Below are 22,143 nucleotides of genomic sequence, written 5' to 3' on the forward strand. Positions count from 1 at the left end.
CCCCCCCATGCGCGCCGTTCTGAGTGGCTCGCTTGCCAGGCCATCCCCGCACCTCGCGGCCTGCCCGCGCCGCCCGGCCGGCGCATCATGCGACGGTGGGGATGGTAGGCCGTCCTGCCGACAGCAGTACATGAGCAGTAGGCTGGTCGGACGTTTGTATTCGCCTATCTTTAAACGTTAATATCTCGTTAAATATTGCGTCAACTGAAAAATGGTACAAAACTGTTTTGTTCCCCTTGATCCAATCTACGTCCCCATTGTGTTTCGATCCGTTTTTTTGAGACACCCTGTATACGTTTATTAAAGATCTTATATTGTAGTTGGCTCGTTTGCCCTTGTTTTATTTATTGATTTATTCTAATTGAGCCATATTAACATTTAATTATTTTAATTATAGCGTTTTAAAAAGCTCTCAAAGTAAGCTACAACAATATGTAATAAAAAATATGGGCTTCCATTTAAAAAATTCAAAATGGCTTTGCTCTCACTTTGACAACGCTACCCAAGGTCAAACAAATGATACCATCTTATGCTTTCCTCAAAGTCATAAAACTTTTGTCTGAACATATTAGTCATTTGATACACACTTTCAGAGATAATAGCTTGTAACATGGGCCACCCTGTATATAGCATATATTTTATTAATACAACAACAAAAAAATTCAAGGCTAACGAGAGTCAGCACGGCAGGAGTTGCGCAAATATTAAATTGGAATGATTAACTTTACTCCGTTTGATTTATGTCTTCTTCAGAGATTTTGAACGTTTCAATTCTCTTTGGAGCTCTCATCTACAAATTAGTCGTACATTCTTAATCGAAATTAATTTAACAGTTAATCAAAATTAAATCACTCATAGGTTGTCAAAACTGAAATAAATTCTAAACTGTCTAAACACATCGTCTATACCATCCGATGTATCGAGCGTGTCTAATGAATAATTTAAAAGGTCGTGCGATTATACCTCCATTCGATCTTGATAATTTTAAATTACTCGTTAGAAACGTTTGATACATCGGATTGTACAGACGATGTTTAGACAGTTTACTTTTAACATGTTCATTAAAATTAAGCTGAGCATTGAATTTTAGTATTTTGGGCATTTTAACATTATTCCAAAACTTCATAACACGTTCACGTGGCTTCATGATCCGTTGAGGTGAGTTGAAGTGAGTTGCTCGTTGGGCTTTCAGATGATTTTTAAATTGATCACAATTAATGTTTTAAATCAGAATCCATTTCGGTTTTGACAACCTGCGAATGACTTAATTTTGACAGTTAAACTAATTTCAATTAAGGCTATACGATTGATTTGCTGAGGACTCCAAATTAAAAGAGTTGAAACGTTCAAAATTTCGGAATAAAGAAGATATCATAAATCAAGTAAAGTTAATAATTTGCGCAATCTCTTCCGTGCTGATTCTCATTAGCTTTGAATTTTTTTGTTGTATTTTAAAGATTGAGAGTCCTTTCAAATTATATTATTTCTATATATGTATATATATATACATATATTTTATTATTAAACTTCATCTTATGAAAAGAATTTCGCAGGCATTTATTGATTCTTGGTCACTGTGATTTCTGGATGCGCTTTTAAAAATAAATTCAAATAATTTTAAATATTTTCTGTTCACTGTATATTCAATATTATGACTGTCTTTTAGTCTTCTAATATGTAAGATGTTCTAAAGATCTTCCATGACAACCGTTAGTAACAGACATCTAAGATTAATTCAAAATGAAAATTTCAACATCAAAATCAATAAATAAATTTAAATCGTTATAAATATCTTCTCAGCTTAATTCTCAGCTATATTCGAAATTAATAATTCTGCATGTACACAGATCATTTAACAGTTAATTGTCACGACAAATTTAGAATAATTTTGTATATGAAAGTCCTGTTCTAAAAGAGATAGTACACGAGATAAAACTGTGTGTTCAGCAACAAATCATATATAAGATTTATATATCTTATCTCGCTTGATAATAAAATTAACAATTACGCACGTATGAAAAGTTATGTACATTGCAATCGAGTAAAATTTCATTTTTTATTCAAAATATACCAAAAATATTTTAATATCAAGTCCTTAAACACATCTTCATTTTAAGATTAAAAATTTTTTTTTTCTATTCTTGTATGTATATTCATTCAGTAGATCAAAATTTAAAAAATGTTAGATCCAATCTTTGAAATAACAAATTATTTCTATCACTAATTAAAATTTTAAACTATAGTTGTTAAATAGTCCGGCTAAAATAAGCAAATAATACAATACATGAGATGATAATACGCACAAATATCATTATATACATGTTATCAGACTTGAGATAAATATGTTCTGAAGAAGGTTATCTAATACATGTGTATCAGCGTGTGCATGCGTAAAAATGGTTGTAGATATAACAAACAACTGGTCTCTGAAAAATTCAGTTGACAGCAGACTGACCAAAGAGAAACTGGAAACCATGCTGCTGAAGCTACTGATCGCTGTGCTTTGCTTCGGCTTCGCCGTTTACGCAAATACAAATGTTACTGCCCCAAGGGTCAAAACACCTTTGGGAGGATTGAAAGGCTACTACAAGGTCTCACAAAATGGTAGAAAATACGAGGCATACGAAGGGATCCCTTATGCATTGCCACCTATTGGGAAACTACGATTTAAGGTACCAAATTAATGATTGATATGATATCTTTAAAGCTGGTCGTTTTAAAAAAACTAAATTTTTTAAAACGACAATTCTTACGAAAGAAAACGGAAGTAGATTTTTACAATAGATAATTTTTACATAGAAATAAAATTTTCATAAAACTTTCTAACATAAAAATATTGGCAAAAAATGTTTTAGTTAAGAGTTTTAATTTCTTCATTTTCTCTATGCAGCCTCCTCGGCCAATACCGGCATGGACTGGTGAATTATCGGCTACAAAATTCGGTTCCGAGTGTATTCAATACGATCATATCCCAGAACATCAACCTTCGGAGAAGGTTGTGGGTGCCGAAGATTGTTTATATTTAAACGTTTACGTGCCAGTACGGGAAAAAGAAGGAAGTAAAATCCCATTGCCAGTATTATTTTGGATCCATGGCGGAGCGTTCCAATTTGGTAGCGGCATGTTATATAGCGCCAAATATCTAATGGACTCCAATGTTATACTTATCACTATTAACTATCGGTTGGGACCAATGGGTATGTGATATATATTTGCACTAACACTTATAAAGATAACACTTATAAAGATTAGTAGCTTGTTATTTAAAACAATATTTCCAATCAAAGTTTATCTAGTCAAATGTTTTAATACGACTTCATTTAACTAATTTTAGAATTAATGTGCAAGCTTGTTTTGTACGTCTCACTCTATCTTTGCTCTTGATTTCTTAAAAATAATTTTTAAAAAATATTAGGTTTCCTGAGCACGGAAGATGAAGTAGTTCCTGGCAACATGGGTTTGAAGGATCAAAGTATGGCACTTCGTTGGGTCTCACAGAACATCGAATGGTTCGGTGGCGACTCGAACAAAGTAACTTTGGTTGGATTGAGTGCTGGTGGTGCAAGCGTGCATTATCATTACTTATCACAAATGAGCGCTGGACTCTTCCAAGGTATTTTATGAGATAATGTAAAAATTAATGCAAAGATTAAATCGTTTCGTCTACATTACATTAAACTGCTACATCGTAATTTTATATAATTTAGGTGGTATATCGTTCAGCGGTACAGCGCTTGATTGTTGGACGCAAGCTGAGAATTCTAAAGAGAAGGCCAAGAAATTGGGCGCTTTAATGGGATGTCCTACAACTAGCTCCAGAGATATGATACGTTGCTTGAGATATCGTCCAGCTCGTGCGATGGTTCAGGCTACGAGTGAATTTATGGTGAGACTCACTCCTTTCTTTTATTGTCTTGAAACAAGAATAATCTTTGGATATAGAAAGAAGAAACCTGATTAATTCTATGATTTTAGCCATTCTTGTACAATCCCTTTACTCCTTATGGTCCGGTAGCTGAGAAATTTGGTGACGAAACACCCTTTATCGATAGAACACCCGTTGAAATCATTAATAGTGGAGATGTCCAGGATATACCTTGGGTGACGGGAGTAACAAGCGAAGAAGGTCTCTATCCCGTAGCTGGTAAGATGATGCGAAGAAAAATAAGAAAACTCTCCTCCTTAAATGATGCGCAGTTATTTATGAATATTAATTTATCGTAGAGTTTATCTCTGATGATCAAAAACTGAAACAGTTGAACGATAATTGGGATATTCTTGGACCGAATTTTCTTGATTTTAACTACACCATTCCCAAAGAGAAACATGTCGAGGTTGCTCATCTCATTAAAAAACATTATTTTGGTACAAAATCGATAGACCCACAAAGTGTGAAAGAACTGATACAAATGGCGAGTGATCGCTTCTTCGTAGTCGATGGCGAAAAGGCTGCGCGAATGCAAGCCAAAGTAAATCAGAATCCAGTCTGGTTCCATTATTTTAGTTACAGAGGAGAACAAAGTTTGAGCGATTCTTTCAGCGGTACCACTATAAATTATGGTAAATCTGTAAAATATCAATACTCAGGACAATATAGACATATATGTATATGCTCGTAAAGAGTTTTAACTTACAATTTGTTTATTTATCTTATTAGGAGTCTCACACGCCGATGATACATTCTACGTATTAGATACTAAATGGATTAATCCAACAACAACACAAAAGGACCGTGATATGCAGAAACACTTAATCGACTTTTGGGTATTGTTCGCTTCAGAGGGGTAAGCATAAATAGATGTATTACTTAATGTATATTACACATAATATTGAACATGAAACTCACAGAATGTGTGCGAAAATACTAATTCTTCGAATTTTTTCAGAATTCCGAAAGTAGCCAATGTGGAATGGCTAAAATTAGATCCTTCAAAACCAGAACTTCATTATTTGCATATAGCAGATCCTAATAAAATTAACATGGACAGCAGTGTTAATCTTGGAGAAAAAGAATTCTGGAATTCGATTGATTTCAATGAAAATGTATTAAACCACACAGCTGAAATCAATAAAGATGAGCTTTAAAAAATATTGCAATAAGAGATAAACGTGCATCTCTTGTCTAAAGCGAATTTAAGCATTTGTTTTAATTTAATCAGTTTTGTATATAAATTTATATTAAGTTCTTATATAAATTTAGAAGTATATTTTTCTTTATTCCTAACTTAAAGAAATGAACAACTGTATAATTTTTTGTACAAATAATAAAAAGTGCTAAAATTTTTTTACACCTTACTCTATTTACCCGGGAAAAAAAGAAGATTTCATTAAATATGTGTGGATCAAATTAGATCAAATAAGATCAAATTTTATCTGATGAGATTTAGTTTTTAGATATAATCAGATCTTCAGAAATCTAGCTTGGCCTCACATGATTGATGTTATATCTATTAAGATCTAAATAGATAATCTGCGATTATCTATTTAGATCTTAATGGATATAACATCAATCATGTGAGGCCAAAGTAAATCAGAATCCAGTCTGGTTCCATTATTTTAGTTACAGAGGAGAACAAAGTTTGAGCGATTCTTTCAGCGGTACCACTATAAATTATGGTAAATCTGTAAAATATCAATACTCAGGACAATATAGACATATATGTATACGCTCGTAGAGTTTTAACTTACAATTTATTTATTTATCTTATTTTAGGAGTATAATGGATATAACATCAATCAAATAAATAAAATGCTATATTGAATATAAAGAAAGCATATTGTAGATCTACGAGAAAATATTGATATAAATGAATATTTAACTTTATACAGTAAAATTAAATGTAATAAATATTAGATCTACAGAGATATAATAATATCAAAGAAGATATATATATGTACAAGTGTAATCTGATAAAAATTGGCGTACATATCTACAGAGATCTACAGAGATATAATAATATCAAAATAGATCTACAATCTTGGCCAAAGGTATAAGGTAGTAAGGCACAATTGCAATTTTGTCGCATTTTACGAAAAGTTAAGTATCTTGACGAAAAATCTCACAAGGGAAGTTTCACAACTGTCCGGAACCGATTTGATTCTCCATGAAATATGTTATTAAACACGAAAATCTAAGAGAAAATCTAAGAAAAAAAACGGTACTTCTATTTCGAGCCGAATACCGTCGGAAGTATAAAAGATGGAAAAAAATTTTTTAAACAAAAGTTGTACGATTTCAAGAGTACATCAATGTTGTGAAGAAAAAAAATTAAAAAAATTTTTTTGTTTAACAATTAATAAAAAAATTATAAAAAAATTTTTTTTTCACAACATTGAAGTACTCTTGAAACCGTACAACTTTTGTTTAAAAAATTTTTTTCCATCTTTTATACTTCCGACGGTATTCGGCTCTTTCTTTTATACTTCCAACGGTATTCGATTCGAAATAGAAGTATCGTTTTTTTCAAAGGAGTGTTTCACCCCTTAAACATGAGTTAGCGCACGTATAAAAAAATACGCGTCTCTCTCTTAAATTTTCGTGTTTAACAACATATTTTATGGAGAATCAAATCGGTTCCGGACAGTTGTCCGGAAACTTCTCTTGTAAGTAGATCAAAAGGATTACCTGCACAATTACAAGTATATCTAATGAGATAAATGTTTATATATTAGGATATAAATAGATCATAGTATATCTACATCGATTTACTTTGATCAGGTCAAAATGAAGATCTCTTAAGATCTCTTTTTAGATTTAATGAGATCTACACATATATAGTCTTCTTCATTTTTTCCTGGATAATTTGATGTTTACCTCTTATTGATATGGTACTTAAATGTCTTCTTCTTTGTAAGAAAATTAATATTTAATACTGATGTCTAATTTAATTCCGCGCTATCCGCTTATTACCTTCTTCTTGCCTTATGTATATATGCATGTGGGTGTATATGTAGATGCGCATACGTATATGAATATGTATATGTATGTATCTAATGTGTACGTGCGCGTTTCCTTTTATTTAACTATATTATCTTTTTATTGCTAGCTGTTTGTTAGCGTATCACATTTGCACGTATACTATTCTTTCTCTCACTTTCTCATAGCTATGAGACAACAGATTTCAGATTTTGTATAACAGCAATATAAAGATTATTATTTTTTCATATTATTATTATTCTTACGATCCTTAATCTGCAAGATTTTTATACTAAGCAGAGAGTTTTTAAAACTTAATTGTCTTGCCATCAACTTGCCTGTGTTTTTGCTTCTTTCATTTGAGCTAGCTTATTTTTCTTACTATTTTTTCCCGTTGTTACATCATCAACACATGTATCATGACTTAATCATCATAAATTATACATGGTTCGTTTAACATTGTATCTCTCAGGATCAGCACATTCTGTTCTTAATATACTGAAGCTCTTTTAAATTCTTTTCGACGGAGATCTATAAATACTCCCGTATTATATCGTCAAAAGACTTCAAATTCTCAATCATCGAAGAATTCTCATACGGTTTTAACAAAGTACTCAAGAATATTTTAGGGTTGCTTGTCGATAGATTTTTACTGTTAATTTCTTTAACATATAGAAGTCAGATATTTCTTAGTGACTTAGGCTGTTTTACATCTCTTTGAAATAATCTGCTTCTATTATATTCAGAGATATATAATCTTTCTTTTAGCGAAAACAATAAATTTTGTTTCTATAGTTTTATAGATCTGACTTTATAGAATATATTTTTCGCATATTTGTTTTGAAGATTACGCGAATTATCATCAGTTTATCTATTAAAATGTTATATAACTCTCTTGAACTAGTTTGCGCAAATTTTTTGTTTCGCAGTATTACTCTACTTTGAATTCTCTAGCTCTGATATATTGAATACTTTTTTTCTTGTCTTTTTTCTGCTGTTTTAAATAATTGAGCTCATTATATAATATAACATTTCGTGTCTACCTACTATTTGTTAGAATTGCTTATAATTAGTTTCGTTTAATTAGTTTCGTTATCGAAGTTCGTATGTGAATGTAAAAGAAAAAAATACTATTAGTTCTTTTTGAAAATAATTGCAATATTTTTATTGCAGTGCCATCTTAAATAAAATATTAAGACACGCAAGTTTTATGAGCAACTTACTAAGTGTAATTTCATCGGGTAGTTTCACGCCTACATGTATAAATAAGATTATATAACGATATTAAATACATTAAACGTAGCATGCATCAATTAAGTAATCATGTTCGTATCTCTAATCAAAATTATAAACGACTTAACCCAGAACTATATATTAATGAGTAATAAAAATAATACTTGTTACAATACATTATTAAACATTTGTTAGAAGGATTCAAATTGCAGATCCAAGTTGATCCTTCATCTCTACTAGCTTTAAAAAATTCAAATTATTTTTACATATATTTCTGTACTCAGTATTTATATTAAAAGTTTGCTCAGTAGTCTTCCACCATGTATAAAAAATACATCTGAAAAATAGATGATACAGATAAACTATACATGTATATATGTATGCGATAATGTGTATGCGGATTGATATAAGATATCTTATCTCGCTCGTAAACAAAATTGCAAGTTGCAAGTATATAAAGTTACACATATTACAATATTCTCAGATGTGAAACTTCATTTCTCGTTCATATTTATTTCAAGATGAACTGTTAATTTCATTTTTATCTTAAAATTTAAAAGAAATTTCTTTTGTATTCCCACGTATTTTATACAAGTAAATAACATTCATAAATAAAGTGTCCATCTTCTTAGACATAATAAATTTTATTCGATATTTTTGTCACTTTTTAAAAACATAATAATTGTTGATTATTCTAACTAAAATAAATATGTAACATAATATGAGATAATTACATAAACAAGTATATGTTATAGACAGTATTAGCTGTTATTAAGTTTGATAAATACGTTCTCTAATGATTATTTAATTTATGCATATCCGTATATGTAGACACCAATGCCTCTTTATTCAAGGATATAAGAAGCAACTGGTTCTAAAGAGTGCCAGTTCACAGTAATCTAAACAAGGTGCAACAGGCTATATGAGAAATATTATGTTGCTGCAGTTACTACTGATCGTTCTACTTACCTTCGACTTCACCATTCACGCGAATATAGATGAGACTGCTCCAAAAGTTAGAACATCTTTGGGAGGACTGAAAGGCTACTACAAGACCTCGCAAAATGGCAGAAAATACGAAGCCTATGAAGGGGTTCCTTATGCTTTGCCACCTGTTGGGAAATTACGATTTAAAGTACATAATCGAATTAATTATTGGAATAAATATCTTTAAAGTTGCACTATGAAAAATTTCTGGTTGAAAATAGACGAATCAAAAAATTCTGATCATATTTTAATCAAAATTCTGATTATTTCAACTATAATTATAATAGGTTCAATTAGAAAATTTTGATTCATTTTCAATCAGAATTCCAATTAATGCAACTAAATTCTTCTTTTAGTATACATTTCTTGAAATGATACGTACTTTTAATATGATAAGATGAAAGTAGATTCTAGCAATAGGTAATAATTTATTACAAATACTTAATTGTTAATTACTTTCCTTTGTTTAGAAATTAAATTTCCATAAAAACTTTCTCACTTAAAAATATTGACAAAAAATGTTTTAGTTAAAAATTTCTTCTCATTTTTCTTGCGCAGTCCCCTCGGCCAATACCAGCATGGATTGGTGAACTATCAGCTACAAAATTAAGTGCCGTATGTATTCAATATGATCAAGTGCCAGAACATCCTCCAGAGAAGGTTGTAGGTGCCGAAGATTGTTTGTATTTAAATGTTTACGTGCCAGTACGAGAAAAAGGGGAAAATAAAATCCCAATGCCGATAATATTTTGGATCCATGGCGGTGCATTCCAATGTGGTAGCGGCATATTGTATGGACCCAAATATCTAATGGATCACGATGTTATACTTGTCACAATTAACTATCGATTGGGACCTATGGGTATTTAATATCAACATTATATACTTAGGGTAACTCCGGTATATACGCCGCACCTATCAAAAACTTAATTTATTAAGTATTATTTACTATGTTTATAGTAAACGAACTATATCAGTAAAACTTTGTACTGTCTACTACTATGAAAAAAATATTAGAAATCCGAAATATTTATTTTTCATATTAAAAAATGAACTTTTTGAAACCTTGTATTTTTGCTGCATATCTCATAGGGGTGGAATATATGGCTACTCATAGGGGGAAAGGGGATATGTACGGCTCATGAAAAATTTACAAATAATGCAAACATGCTTAATAATACAAACATGCTTTACTATTCCACTACACGTATGTATCACGAAATAACCACTAAGTCTTTCACACGTCCTACATTAATCATTTTATGTAGATTATAACTTATGATGGCGTTACTTATTACAGTGACAAATCGATTCAACTCACAATAAATTCATTAATATTAACAGTAAGAAGCTGAAATCATAACACAATACTAATATAACATAAAGGCATGTAACAGAGTAGTTACGGGAAAATTACCCCCACTCCTTCTATTTTTTCTGACTTCTGCGGCGTATTTGCCGGAGTTACCCTATATAAAAATATTAGCACATATTAGTAAAAATAATATTTATTACTTTTAAAGTGTTAAAGTTTATCTGCTCAATTGTTTGATACAAACAAGATTCAATCTGGCCAATTTTAAAACAAATGTGCAAACTTATGTGTTGTGCGTTTCATGCTCCTAATTTGACCCTTGAGAACACTATTTTCGCCACCTGATTTCACCACACATGGGTTACGGTAATCCTGGAGTCTTCTTTTGCTTTTATCCCGGGACCTAATGCAACAATTTTAACTTTTTTTTTAATCGATATAACAGACAGTAAGGAAAAAAAATATATAGATAAGAATATCATAAAACTTGCGCTAAGATATTTTGAAAAAAAAAAAAAGAAATTTCAAAATTAAAAAAAAAATCGTTTTTTTCAAACGGACTGGGTTACCGTAACCCAGTGTGGTGTTTAAGGGTTAATTCTTAATTGAAAATAACTTTTTAAAAATATTAGGTTTCCTGAGCACGGAAGATGAAGTAGTTCCTGGCAACATGGGTTTGAAGGATCAAAGTATGGCACTTCGTTGGGTATCTCAGAACATCGAATGGTTTGGTGGCGACCCTAAAAAAGTGACATTGGTCGGTTTGAGTGCAGGTGGTGCAAGCGTACATTATCATTACTTATCGCAAATGAGCGCTGGACTATTCCGAAGTAATTTTATGATAATGTAAAAATTAACATAAAGATTAAAAATCATTTCATCTACATTATATTAAACTGCTATGTCACAATTTTATATAATCTAGATGGCATATCGTTCAGTGGTACAGCATTTGATTGTTGGACGCAAGCTGAGAATTCTTTAGAGAAGGCCAAGAAATTGAGCGCTTTAATGGGATGTCCTACAACTACCTCCAGAAGCATGATACGTTGCTTGAGATATCGTCCAGCTCGTGCAATCGTACAAACTACAAGTGAATTTATGGTAAAACTCGTTCCTACTTTTATTATCTTGATAAACAAAACAAACGCAGTCCTCGGATGAAGAAAAGAAAGTTATGATCAGTCTTATGATTTTAGCCATTCTTTTTTAATCCCTTCACTCCTTTCGGGCCGGTAGCTGAGAAATTTGGCGATGAAACACCTTTCATCGATAGAACGCCCATTGAGATTATCAATAGCGGAGACATCCAGGATATACCTTGGGTTACAGGAGTAACGAGTGAAGAAGGCCTTTATCCTGTGGCTGGTAAGATAACGTGCATAATAACACAGATATTTACTATAAATATATAACCTATTGTAGAGTTTATTGCTGATGATCAAAATCTGAAACAGTTGAATGATAATTGGGATATTCTTGGACCAGACTACCTTGATTTTAATTATACTATCCCGAGGGAGAAACATATCGAGATTGCTCGGCTTGTTAAGAAACATTACTTTGGTACAAAACCAATCAATCGACAAAGTACGAAAGAACTGATACAAATGTCGAGTGATCGCTTCTTCGTCGTAGATAGCGAGAAAGCTGCGCGAATGCAGGCCAAAGTAAATAAAAATCCAGTTTGGTATCATTACTTTACTTACAGAGGTGCGCAAAGCTTAAGCGATGCTTACAGCGGTACCACCGTGAATTATGGTAAGCCTGTGAAATATTAATGTTCAAGAAAATTTACAATATAGATACACATACTTCTATTTTAAAAGTTTAATTTAAAAAAATTATTTATTCATTTTATCAGGCGTCTCACATGGCGACGACGTAGTCTATGTGTTAAATACTTCCTGGGTAGATCCACTTACAACACAAAAAGATCGCGATATACAAAAGCATTTAATCGACTTTTGGGTATTGTTTGCCACAGAAGGGTAAGCAAAAAATACTTACATATTGCATACGTATTAAACGTAAATTCATATAATACAAAAATACTAATTCTTCTAATTTTTCAGAATTCCGAAGGTAGCTAATGTGGAATGGCTCAGATTAGATCCTTCAAAAAAGGAACTTCATTATTTGCACATAGCTGGTCCTGATAAGATTAACATGGACAGCAATGTTAACTTTGGAGAAAAAGAATTCTGGAATTCGATTAATTTCAAAGAGAATATATTGAAGCACTCAGCTGGAATCAATAAAGATGAGCTTTGAATAACAATGAAATAAAAAACAAACGTTTGTTCTAAATTGAAGCTTTGTTCAAATATAATGTGTGTTATTTAGTTTTATACATACATAAATTTATATTAAATTTCTCTTTATTTCAAACATATAAAAATAATTATCAATTAATTTCTTATGCAAACAATAAAAAATGTAATGTTAAAACTTATTGTATAGCTTATAAGGTTGCACTACCAAGAATATCAAATCTTAGTCCTTGTTTTAGTGTGATATGAATGTTTAATGTTCCCATTTTCTAAATTATGTATAATAAAATATTTGTTAAACTATTATACGTAACAAATTATTTTAAAACTATAAAATAGGAATATTTTAATATGTATATTTAGATACAGAGAATGGGAAGGAATTTATTATTAATAGAATTATTAATAAATTCTTTTTCATGTTTTTTTTAATGAAGCATTTCTAATAAATATTAAAAATTCTTCATTAAGAAAGATTAATCAAATACAACAATCATATTACACTGACTAAAATAAGTGTTTTATCCACACATCTAGTTTTATTAAAATATTATAAAATTAAATAATAGGAATACAAGTGTGTTGTAACATTAAACCTAACAAACTCTTATATTTTATATAAAATAATATTAAATAGTGAATTATAAAATCAAATAACTTTCTCAATAAAACAGCGCGTCCTATAATGATTTCTAAAAATGTTTAAAATAAAGGATGATAAAAGAGAATAGAGATAACCGATATATGATCGATAAAACTATAAATATGAATATAGCGTTACATATAAGTAAAATATGCCATTTTTTTTCAGAAAGAACTAAAATATTCAGTCTTTAATGTGGAATCAGTTGTACTATTTCTATAAGTATATAGATAATTCAAATCTGCTAAAATCTTTGTTTTAAAATTTAATTCTTTATGATGCTTTGAGATATCGAAAATTTTATAAAATTAAGATTTTATGAAATCAAGATTAAGATCGATAGTTTAGAACCAGAACTTATATTAACAAACAGCATACTTACTTGAAAGTTTCATAAATAATATAAGTTCGAAAACCATTGCATCTAATTTTTATTTACTAAAGATATGACAATATGCAACAGTAGAATTAATTTCTTTAATTAGTAACCAAAATATGCACATTAAATCCGATATTCATGGTCGGTTCTTATATCAAGATTTAAATAATGTCTTAAGATGCAGCTCTGTAATTGATTTATTACATCTTAAGACTGTACCTAAGTTAGTCTTAAATACAAGAATCAACTATGGATATTGATCTATGAGTATTAACAGTTATCATGTTAACTTATATTTGACAAAATCTGTTTCCTGTCTCAAGATACCAGTGAGGATAAATTCTACATCTTGTACCGTAACAATCTTCGGTGCTTTAGCAAGAAACTTTTTTGCGTTTGGTAAATCTTCTTTACGAGATAAAATCATCGCTCTTTCGGGCCATTTAGCCGGTGGACGTAATAGAGCTTTTCCTCCACAAGACGACACTATATCTATAAGAATACAAATATTCAAATATTTTATATAAGTTGATATAAAAATATTTCTATATTACCTTTTAATTCTTTTATAGGCGGTGGCCCGACGTTCGGCGTCAATACAATGATATAGCCGTCTAGCATTTTTTTCTCCTTAGCTTTATCAAGACTCTCTCTCAGTTTGAAATCATACCTGGTTTCGGCTTCGGGATCTTTTAATATATACTTTTCCCAATCTATAAACTCTTTCTTAGTTTTACTTTCTGTTAACCAATCGATTGCCACTATGGGTACACTTTTCGCTAACGCGCATAAAAATTTATATGTTCGACGAACTTTATCAGTAACTAAAACGGTGCACTGTGCCGGATCTTCCACTTTACTTCCACCTGTAAAATAAAAATGATCAACAAATAGTAAAATAACTGTTAATAATATTGCGAAGAAATCTATTCATTTAAATATAATTTATTTAAATTTATATTCACCTAATGTTTTAACAATCTCACTATAATTTTCCGTTACATCCGTTATACCCGTAAATAAAACTTTATGTTTCATTATGGATGATGTGGAATTATTTAGACTCGACATACTCCTGCGAGTTCTAGAAGGCGTTAAAATAAGAGATGTAGTTTCCGTACTTATATTTAGACTTGAAGCGCTCTCGTCAATTAATCTACAAGTATTTTGATTCGACTCCATCTTCTTTCTTGCTGTCCTCGATCGTGAAGATCTAGAATTTATCGAAGCATCACTTTCGGTACCGCTTTGGCTACTTTCACCAGTTGTGTTTTCTGTGGAGGTATCAATAAGTGAACTTGTTGAAGTCTGCTTAATACGAGAAGGCTTCTTAAATATTTCTTCCTTTCTTTTTATTGAGACTTGTGCTTGTGACAGCGAAGAGATGGAACTTTTAGCAGATTTTTTACGTTTAGCTTTTGGTACAGCATTGTCAAGTTGCATATTATCAGAGTCTTCTATCTCAGATGATAAACTACTCTCAGTTAAAACAAAATCTGTTTTGGTATCTGAATTTGGTTGTTTCTTGCTTCTGGTTCTCAATTCTCTTTTAAATATTTTCACCTGACTACCTTCTCTGATTGATAAATTCTTATTCTGCGTATTACTCGGAACTCTTGCCATGATACTTTCGACTTCTTGTGATCCATCATCTAAGCTCTTTATGGGATTAAGTATAATTTTCAGAATTTTGTCTTGCTGTTTCGTCCGTGTTTTTGTTTCTTTGATTGGAGATGGCTTATTTTTCTTACTATTTTTACTTGCAGTTACATCATTGACATGTGTCACGACTTGATTACCATAAATTGTCTGCCTGGTTCGCTTAACATTGGATCTCCCAGGATAGACATTTCTATCTGCTCTCATATTTAAGGAGATCTCTTGAGTTTCTTCCAACGTAGTTTTAGATATTGCTTTATTATCTTCGGAAAACTTTATATTTTCAGAGATACTTTCACATGATCTTATTTTAGCAACATGTTTAAGGATATTTGGGGATTGCCTATCGGTTGCGGTTTTCATGGCACTTTTGCGACTGCGTGTAGAAACTACAGGATATTCCTCAGTTACAGTTTTACGTTTTTTCAAAGTAGTTTGTTCCACGCTTTCTTCTATCACATTTAGAGGTATCTTTCTCTTACCGATAATAAATTTTGTTTCTGACTCCGTAGATCTGGTTGCTTCTATACTTTTTAAAGTTTCTTTTTGAAAATCATGTAGACTCTCGTCATTTTGTTTGCTGGAATATCGTGTTATTCTTGAACTGATCCACCCAGAATTTGTTGATTCGTCATCCATACTCTGCTTTGGATCTTCTGACATATCTGATGAACTTTCCTTGCTTCTTTTCTTCTGCCGTTTCGGATAATGTTCATTACTTAACATTCTATTTGCAATTTGTTGGAATCGTTTATAGGCGGATTCGCTGGAATCATCAGATTCATCAGAAGTGTCCGCTGGGCCTACTATTCTGTCAGTCTTTAAATTGTCGTGAACAAAATTGGACTGACTATCAATGAATGACTTATTGTGTTTGCCAGAGTTTTCAATATCCCGTTTACGTGATGATTTTCCTTTTAAGGATGTATTTCCTTTTCCTTTACTCCTTGCGATATCTCGTTTAGATTTTGTGCTACGCATAGTTGACGTCGATGATGCAGGAGGACTCGCTGGATTTGAAAGAGTTCCTGATATTCTAACAGCTGGTAAGCGCATTAGAATGTCATCGTCACTTTCATATAATGTATCCAATATTTGCGCACGTTGTCCACCATTTTCTGATGGGCAAGGTGCGCAAATTGATGTTTTCTCTTCTGTATCATCGACTTTCAATTTAGTTGGACTACTTTCTAAGACTTGTTTCCTCGTTTTCGACACGGATTCATCATCACATTTCGTCAATTTTGAACTTTGACTTCTTTTATTATTTCCACTTGAGATGATTTTATTCTTGTCATCGTTTAATATTTCCGTTATTGAATCAGATTCGTGTTTTGTCTTTGCAATTCTTTTTCTTCTCTTGTTAGATTCTTGAGCTACATTATCATCCATGGCTTTTTCATTACTTGCTTTAGACGTTTGAGAAAAATCAATGTCTTGACCAGAAGGAGTTATATTCTCCACAGAGTCTGCAATCTCTTGTGTATCTCTTAAAATATTTCTCTTTCGTCTTGTAGTAATAGTAGAAAAATAAATATCTGAATTTTGAGATTCAGTCTCTGCCTTATTTACATTATTCGTATTTACTTCACTATCCAGTAAATTATGTGAATGTTGATTGAGGGATGCACGCTTTTTCTTTTCTGTTTGCTTTTGTGGCACGTTACACGTATTTTTGTCATCAGCGTTGGCTTTATTAATAGAGTCATCACTTTGCGATGATTCCAGAATCTTTTCCAGATACTGCGTCGACATATGCGGCGACTCGTGAATGCTATTCATATCGTTATTTACCTCATCAAACATTTCATTGAGTTTTTCTTCAAGAGTGTCATTTAAATTTACTTGAGAAGAGTCTTTTTCACGAGTGGAAATTCCCTTTCCTTCATTTTCAATTTCACCGATTACTTGTGTAGGCGCAAGTTCATAATCTATATCTTCACGATCAAGATTTTCTGTTGTACAATAATCAACCAATTCTGCATTAATAATTCGCTTGTCTGCCACATCATTTACGTCGTTTCGATTATTTTTCAAGGCCAAGTCTATAGAATTACTCGGAGAAGTTTCACGTGATAAAATGACTTGAGTAGGCGCTACATCATCTGGCATAGATGTACTTCTTTGATTATCATGATTGTTGTTTATAAGTTGTGTCAGTGGCATATCACTAATTTCAGCTTCATTAATTTTATTAGAGTTTTGTGGTTGATCAATTGAAGAATTCGATGTATTCTTAGTCACAGGATTGTTCAATTGCGTTTGTGCATCAAACATATCTTCAGATTCAATACTCGTGCCAGGGTCATTTCTATCATTTACAACTTCAACAGATGGCTTATTTAAAGTTCTTAATTTACACTGCTTTTCAGCAAGTTCTACAACGTTTTCTTGTGCGTCCGTTTCCGAAATGTCGTTAATTTGTTCCGAGCGAGGCTTTCCAAGCTTCTTTTTGGAATCTTTGGACGTTATTACTGCATCTTCCTCATCGGTTTCGGAATCATCCGACATTAAAGCTTCAAATTTATGACTGGCGCGTTGAGTAGGAGCTTCGAAAATATCTTCGTCGTTGTTTTCTTCATCATTTACTATGTTTTGCATATGTTCGACGTTACTATTCTTTTTCGGTGACACTTTTGCAAGCGGTTTCGGAGTAGACGCATTAAATGTTTGCACTTCTTGTTTATCAATGCCCTCGTTAAAGAGTTCTAATAAACCTGATGATTCAAGCAAATGAGTGCTCTGATTTAACGATGAAGGAGGACTACCTTCAACTCTTGATGAAGATAAATTCAAATACCTGCGATTACTGGATTTGGATCTCGATGACTTCGTGATGTCCTCGTGATTTATCCCGTCTTTAGTAGTATTTGTTATATCGTTTCTATGTTTTTCTTTATTTGCTCGATCATTATTAATCTCATTTGCCATATCATCCATCTCGAATTGAGTTTCCATATCGGATATGTCTTTATTCTGTTCGCCTCTTGCAATGCTGTTTAATTCAAGTTGAGTTTTCAAATCAGATATATTTTTTGCAATATAGTTATCATCGAACTTTTGTGTCTCTAAATCGTGAATACTGCGTCTTTTAGCTAAACTTTTCTCTTGACTATTACCCTTATCGATTTCAGAATTCTGAGTATCGTTGCTATCTTCATCAATATTGTCAGTATAAGCTTGCGTTTCCATAGTATGAATATTCGTCGTAAATTTCTTCGCCATTACATTTCGACTGATATTGTTCTTTTGAGTTTCCATTTCATTAATATTGTCTAGACAATTTTGAATTTCTATATCATGGATATCTGTTACAGATCTACCAGCTGTTTTATCGCAAACATTTAGTTTTGACAGCTGCTTGCCACTTTCAGCATTCGTTTTAACATGCTTGGATATATCAAGATCACCTTGCGTCTCCATATCATAAATGGAATTTGATGTTTTATATCCTTCATCAAATTTTTGTGTCTCTGCTTCATATATATTAACTCGATTCTCGCTAACATTAATATCAGATGTGTGCAATGCAATGGAACTTAGCGAGTCATTGCTCTCATTTTTGGAAGTATTCTTTTTATTAATACTTGGAGATGGATTTTGTTGCGGAACTCGCGGTCGTCGAAAGATGCTGTTCTCATCATCTTTCTGAGTTCCAAGAATAATGGATCCATCATTGTCCACACTGGATGAGTTATTCTGCAAATGAATATATTCTTAATTAGTTCAATTAACACCAATATAACCAATAGGAGATAAAACCCATAATAAATATTACATACTAATCGCATGTAAAGCACTTACAAGTGATGAATCTGGCGTATTAGGAATTATTATATTCGCAGTTTTCTGTCGCGATGGTACAGGTGTCTCTGGTATCACTTCGTTGTTGGCCGGACAGTACATACGATAAATTGCACGCACTCCTCCGAATTCAATAACACTCTCATCCTTAAGTTCGTATGAACGATTGGGTTTTAATACTAACTGTAAACATAAAAAAAATTTTATTAATTCATTTTAAAAATTATCACAATGTTTTTGTCACATTATTTTAAAGCATTAAAAAATTTATATAATTTATATGTGTATATGCATGTTTCACATGCGTAGTTTATTAAGAATAATTCTTTCTCTATCAATTAGTTATATATCTGTATATGCAAGTGAGATTATATAATGACAGCTTGCAAATCAAAATGACGAAATAACCCAAATTTTTATCAATATAGTTATTAACAACTAGATATGTAGTAACTACATTATTAAGCTTTGTTTTGTTGAGAGATTTCAAATCACAGATCCAGGTTGATCCTCGACCACTAGCTTCAATTTCTGCATGTAGTTTTGACACTGTCTGAAAAAAGATTAAAAATATTACAAACTTTTTTTACTACTTGGCATCAAAAATACTTGTTCATCAGTCTTTTACTATGTACAAAAAAATCTATGTGAAAAAAAGATGATACAATCTATCTATCATAATCAGAACTAATAGTTTTAAATAATATCAAGAAAAAAAACTGAACATTTTATTCAAACTTTATTATAATCAAATTTTATTTGGATGTAATATTACTCAACTTTATACATCAATTTATAGCAAGTTCTTATAAAACTAAAGGAATATTTTTCTTCGAGCCCAACTTATAAAAATTACCAACTGATTTTTTATAAAAATAATAAAAAATATACTGAAACTTACTTCATTTCGAATAACAATGTTGCAGATATCAAGTCTACCAATTTTTGTAATTCCTGTTTTAATCTGATAGTCAGTGGAATTAATGCTTAACGTTCCAACCTAAATTATTTAATAAAATATAAAACGTTCATTAAATCGTTATGCATTAAATATTATTTATGAAATAAAGTATTAAAAAATAATTCAATATCAAACATTAAGACATAAAATATTTAAGATTTAACAAATATACTATTATAAATTCATTATAATAAAATGCAATCTCTCACTCTCTCTCTCTCTCTCTCTCTCTTCAACTATACATTTTACTATTAAAAAATGTATTGAACTATACTTAACCTGTATTGACTCTTTCTCCGCATGTGTTAACGCATGCGAGTCGGTAAATAAATTATCTTCATCCTCATAAACTTGTGTAGCTGAGAAATCCATTGTTATTAACAACAAAAGTTTTTCAAGTAATTAACGTTTAATCACACCGACAAGATTTTTCTCGGTAAATGGTAAAAACCTTCACCATTTAAACAATTACACAATCAATATATAAGCAAGCAAGTATGCCATAAATATTGACTTTATAATAATAATACTTAACAAATAAATATTAATACAAAATGAAACATAAATTTCACATATCTCTTAAATAATCGACCATGCAAATCAATGCAATCGATTAACTGCGAAGCGCGACCGTACTATCTAGATAATTGCAGCTTTTGCCGCCAAAGCGTCAATGGCTGCGTTCAGCAGAGAAAGCAGCTTTGCAACTGTTGTAAAATTCTTCAATATGATTGGTTTATACGTTTAGATCTGTAAGGAACCAAAAGCAAGAACCAATCGTATTGAAGAATTTTACAACAGTTGCAAAGCTGCTTTCTCTGCTGAACGCAGCCAATGGCTGCGTTCAGCAGAACGTTTGTTTTGCAGAACGCAGCCAATAAAAACAAGAAAAAAACTTATGCCCTATGCTTATGCGTAGTTCAGATTGGACACAGCAAGCGTCAAACAGCGGAGCGGCAATCAATCAATGGGTGCATTCAGTACTACAACCGCTCACTGAGCGCTCAGTGAGCTCTTGCATCTGATTGGCATATTCCGTTAGAACTAAAAATATAGACCAAACAAATACAAAAGCTCACTGAGCGCTCAGTGAGCGCTTGCATCTTATTGGTATATTTCGTTAGAACTAAAAATATAGACCAAACAGATACAAGAGCTCACTGAGCGCTCAGTGAGCGGTCGTGGTACTGAATGCACCCAGTGAGACGATATTGGCTGCGGTCCACTTGACACTACAAACGCTTCGAAGCGTTTGACCGACCAATTAGAACAAAGAATTTAAGAATTGACTAATCAAAGAATGCTTCGAAGCGTTTGTAGCGTCAAGTGGACCGCAGCTATTTACAGTGGCGTAAAAAATCGCCTTGCTTAAAGTCACTAGAGCGGTATTCATAGTCGATTTTTAGGCCGGAACACGGTGTAAGAATAGGCCGGAATCAGACTATGCATTGAAGATTCAGATTGAAGATTGAAGATTAAAATTTAACCAGTAAGGACAAAGAAATTTTAGCTCCTATTGTTTTGATTGGTCAAATTTCAATCTTTCAATCTTTCATCTCAATATTCAATGCGTAGTCTGATTCCGGCCTTATATTCAAGACTGTCTTAAGGCCATCACACGTACAAAAATTTTAGTCGTAATCGTAAGGCCGTAAGCAAATCGGCCAATCACAATCGAGTGTTTAAAAACTCGAGATCTTAATTTTGATTGTGATTGGTCGATTTGTTTGCGACCTTACGATTCCCACTAAAATTTTTGTACATGTGATGGCCTTTAAGTACAGTCTGAAGATGTCACGAACCAATCAGAAGGCCGTATTAACATCTTAAGACATTACTTAAGACGATCTTGAAATAAGAACGGACTATGAATATCGCCCTAGAGGTTTGTTCACGTCGCATGCTCCAACATGTTCCAAAATGCTCCTACCATAGCTCTTACTCACTCCAATGCGCTTGATAGGATGGCTGCG

General features: G+C 31.9%; 2 protein-coding genes across 2 annotated transcripts; one reads left to right on the forward strand and one right to left on the reverse strand.

The window, feature by feature from the left end:
* Nucleotides 1-2,412: 2,412 nt before the first annotated feature.
* Nucleotides 2,413-12,745, forward strand: LOC108730486 (uncharacterized). Its single transcript, XM_018460209.1, has 16 exons — nt 2,413-2,672; nt 2,891-3,197; nt 3,416-3,613; nt 3,708-3,886; nt 3,976-4,144; nt 4,225-4,560; nt 4,658-4,784; nt 4,887-5,078; nt 9,050-9,284; nt 9,695-9,998; nt 11,084-11,281; nt 11,377-11,555; nt 11,651-11,819; nt 11,877-12,212; nt 12,316-12,442; nt 12,527-12,745. Exons 1-16 carry the CDS (start codon nt 2,475-2,477, stop codon nt 12,723-12,725), a joined length of 3,453 nt encoding a protein of 1,150 aa, XP_018315711.1. The 5' UTR covers nt 2,413-2,474; the 3' UTR covers nt 12,726-12,745.
* A 1,245-nt stretch (nt 12,746-13,990) lies between these two features.
* Nucleotides 13,991-20,599, reverse strand: mu2 (mutator 2). Its single transcript, XM_018460315.1, has 7 exons — nt 20,450-20,599; nt 20,111-20,209; nt 19,667-19,762; nt 19,210-19,392; nt 14,712-19,104; nt 14,301-14,612; nt 13,991-14,238 (listed from the first exon to the last, which is right to left on the reverse strand). The coding sequence occupies exons 1-7, from the start codon at nt 20,540-20,542 to the stop codon at nt 14,027-14,029; spliced, it is 5,388 nt and encodes a 1,795-aa protein (XP_018315817.1). The 5' UTR covers nt 20,543-20,599; the 3' UTR covers nt 13,991-14,026.
* Nucleotides 20,600-22,143: the final 1,544 nt, after the last annotated feature.

This window comes from Mycetomoellerius zeteki, unplaced genomic scaffold (assembly GCF_001594055.1).
Source record: "Mycetomoellerius zeteki isolate Tzet28-1 unplaced genomic scaffold, Tzet1.0 scaffold93, whole genome shotgun sequence".
Classification (NCBI taxonomy): domain Eukaryota; kingdom Metazoa; phylum Arthropoda; class Insecta; order Hymenoptera; family Formicidae; genus Mycetomoellerius; species Mycetomoellerius zeteki.

Bases quoted from the DNA above. Each gene is read 5' to 3' on its own strand.
- LOC108730486 (XM_018460209.1), top strand. From the start codon at position 2,475: ATGCTGCTGAAGCTACTGATCGCTGTGCTTTGCTTCGGCTTCGCCGTT. The intron at 2,673-2,890 runs GTACCAAATTAA...TTCTCTATGCAG, and splicing joins TTGGGAAACTACGATTTAAG to CCTCCTCGGCCAATACCGGC. The intron at 11,556-11,650 runs GTAAAACTCGTT...TTATGATTTTAG, and splicing joins AAACTACAAGTGAATTTATG to CCATTCTTTTTTAATCCCTT.
- mu2 (XM_018460315.1), bottom strand. From the start codon at position 20,542: ATGGATTTCTCAGCTACACAAGTTTATGAGGATGAAGATAATTTATTT. The intron at 19,105-19,209 runs GTAAGTGCTTTA...ATTCATTTGCAG, and splicing joins ATACGCCAGATTCATCACTT to AATAACTCATCCAGTGTGGA. The intron at 14,239-14,300 runs GTAATATAGAAA...GTATTCTTATAG, and splicing joins GCCTATAAAAGAATTAAAAG to ATATAGTGTCGTCTTGTGGA.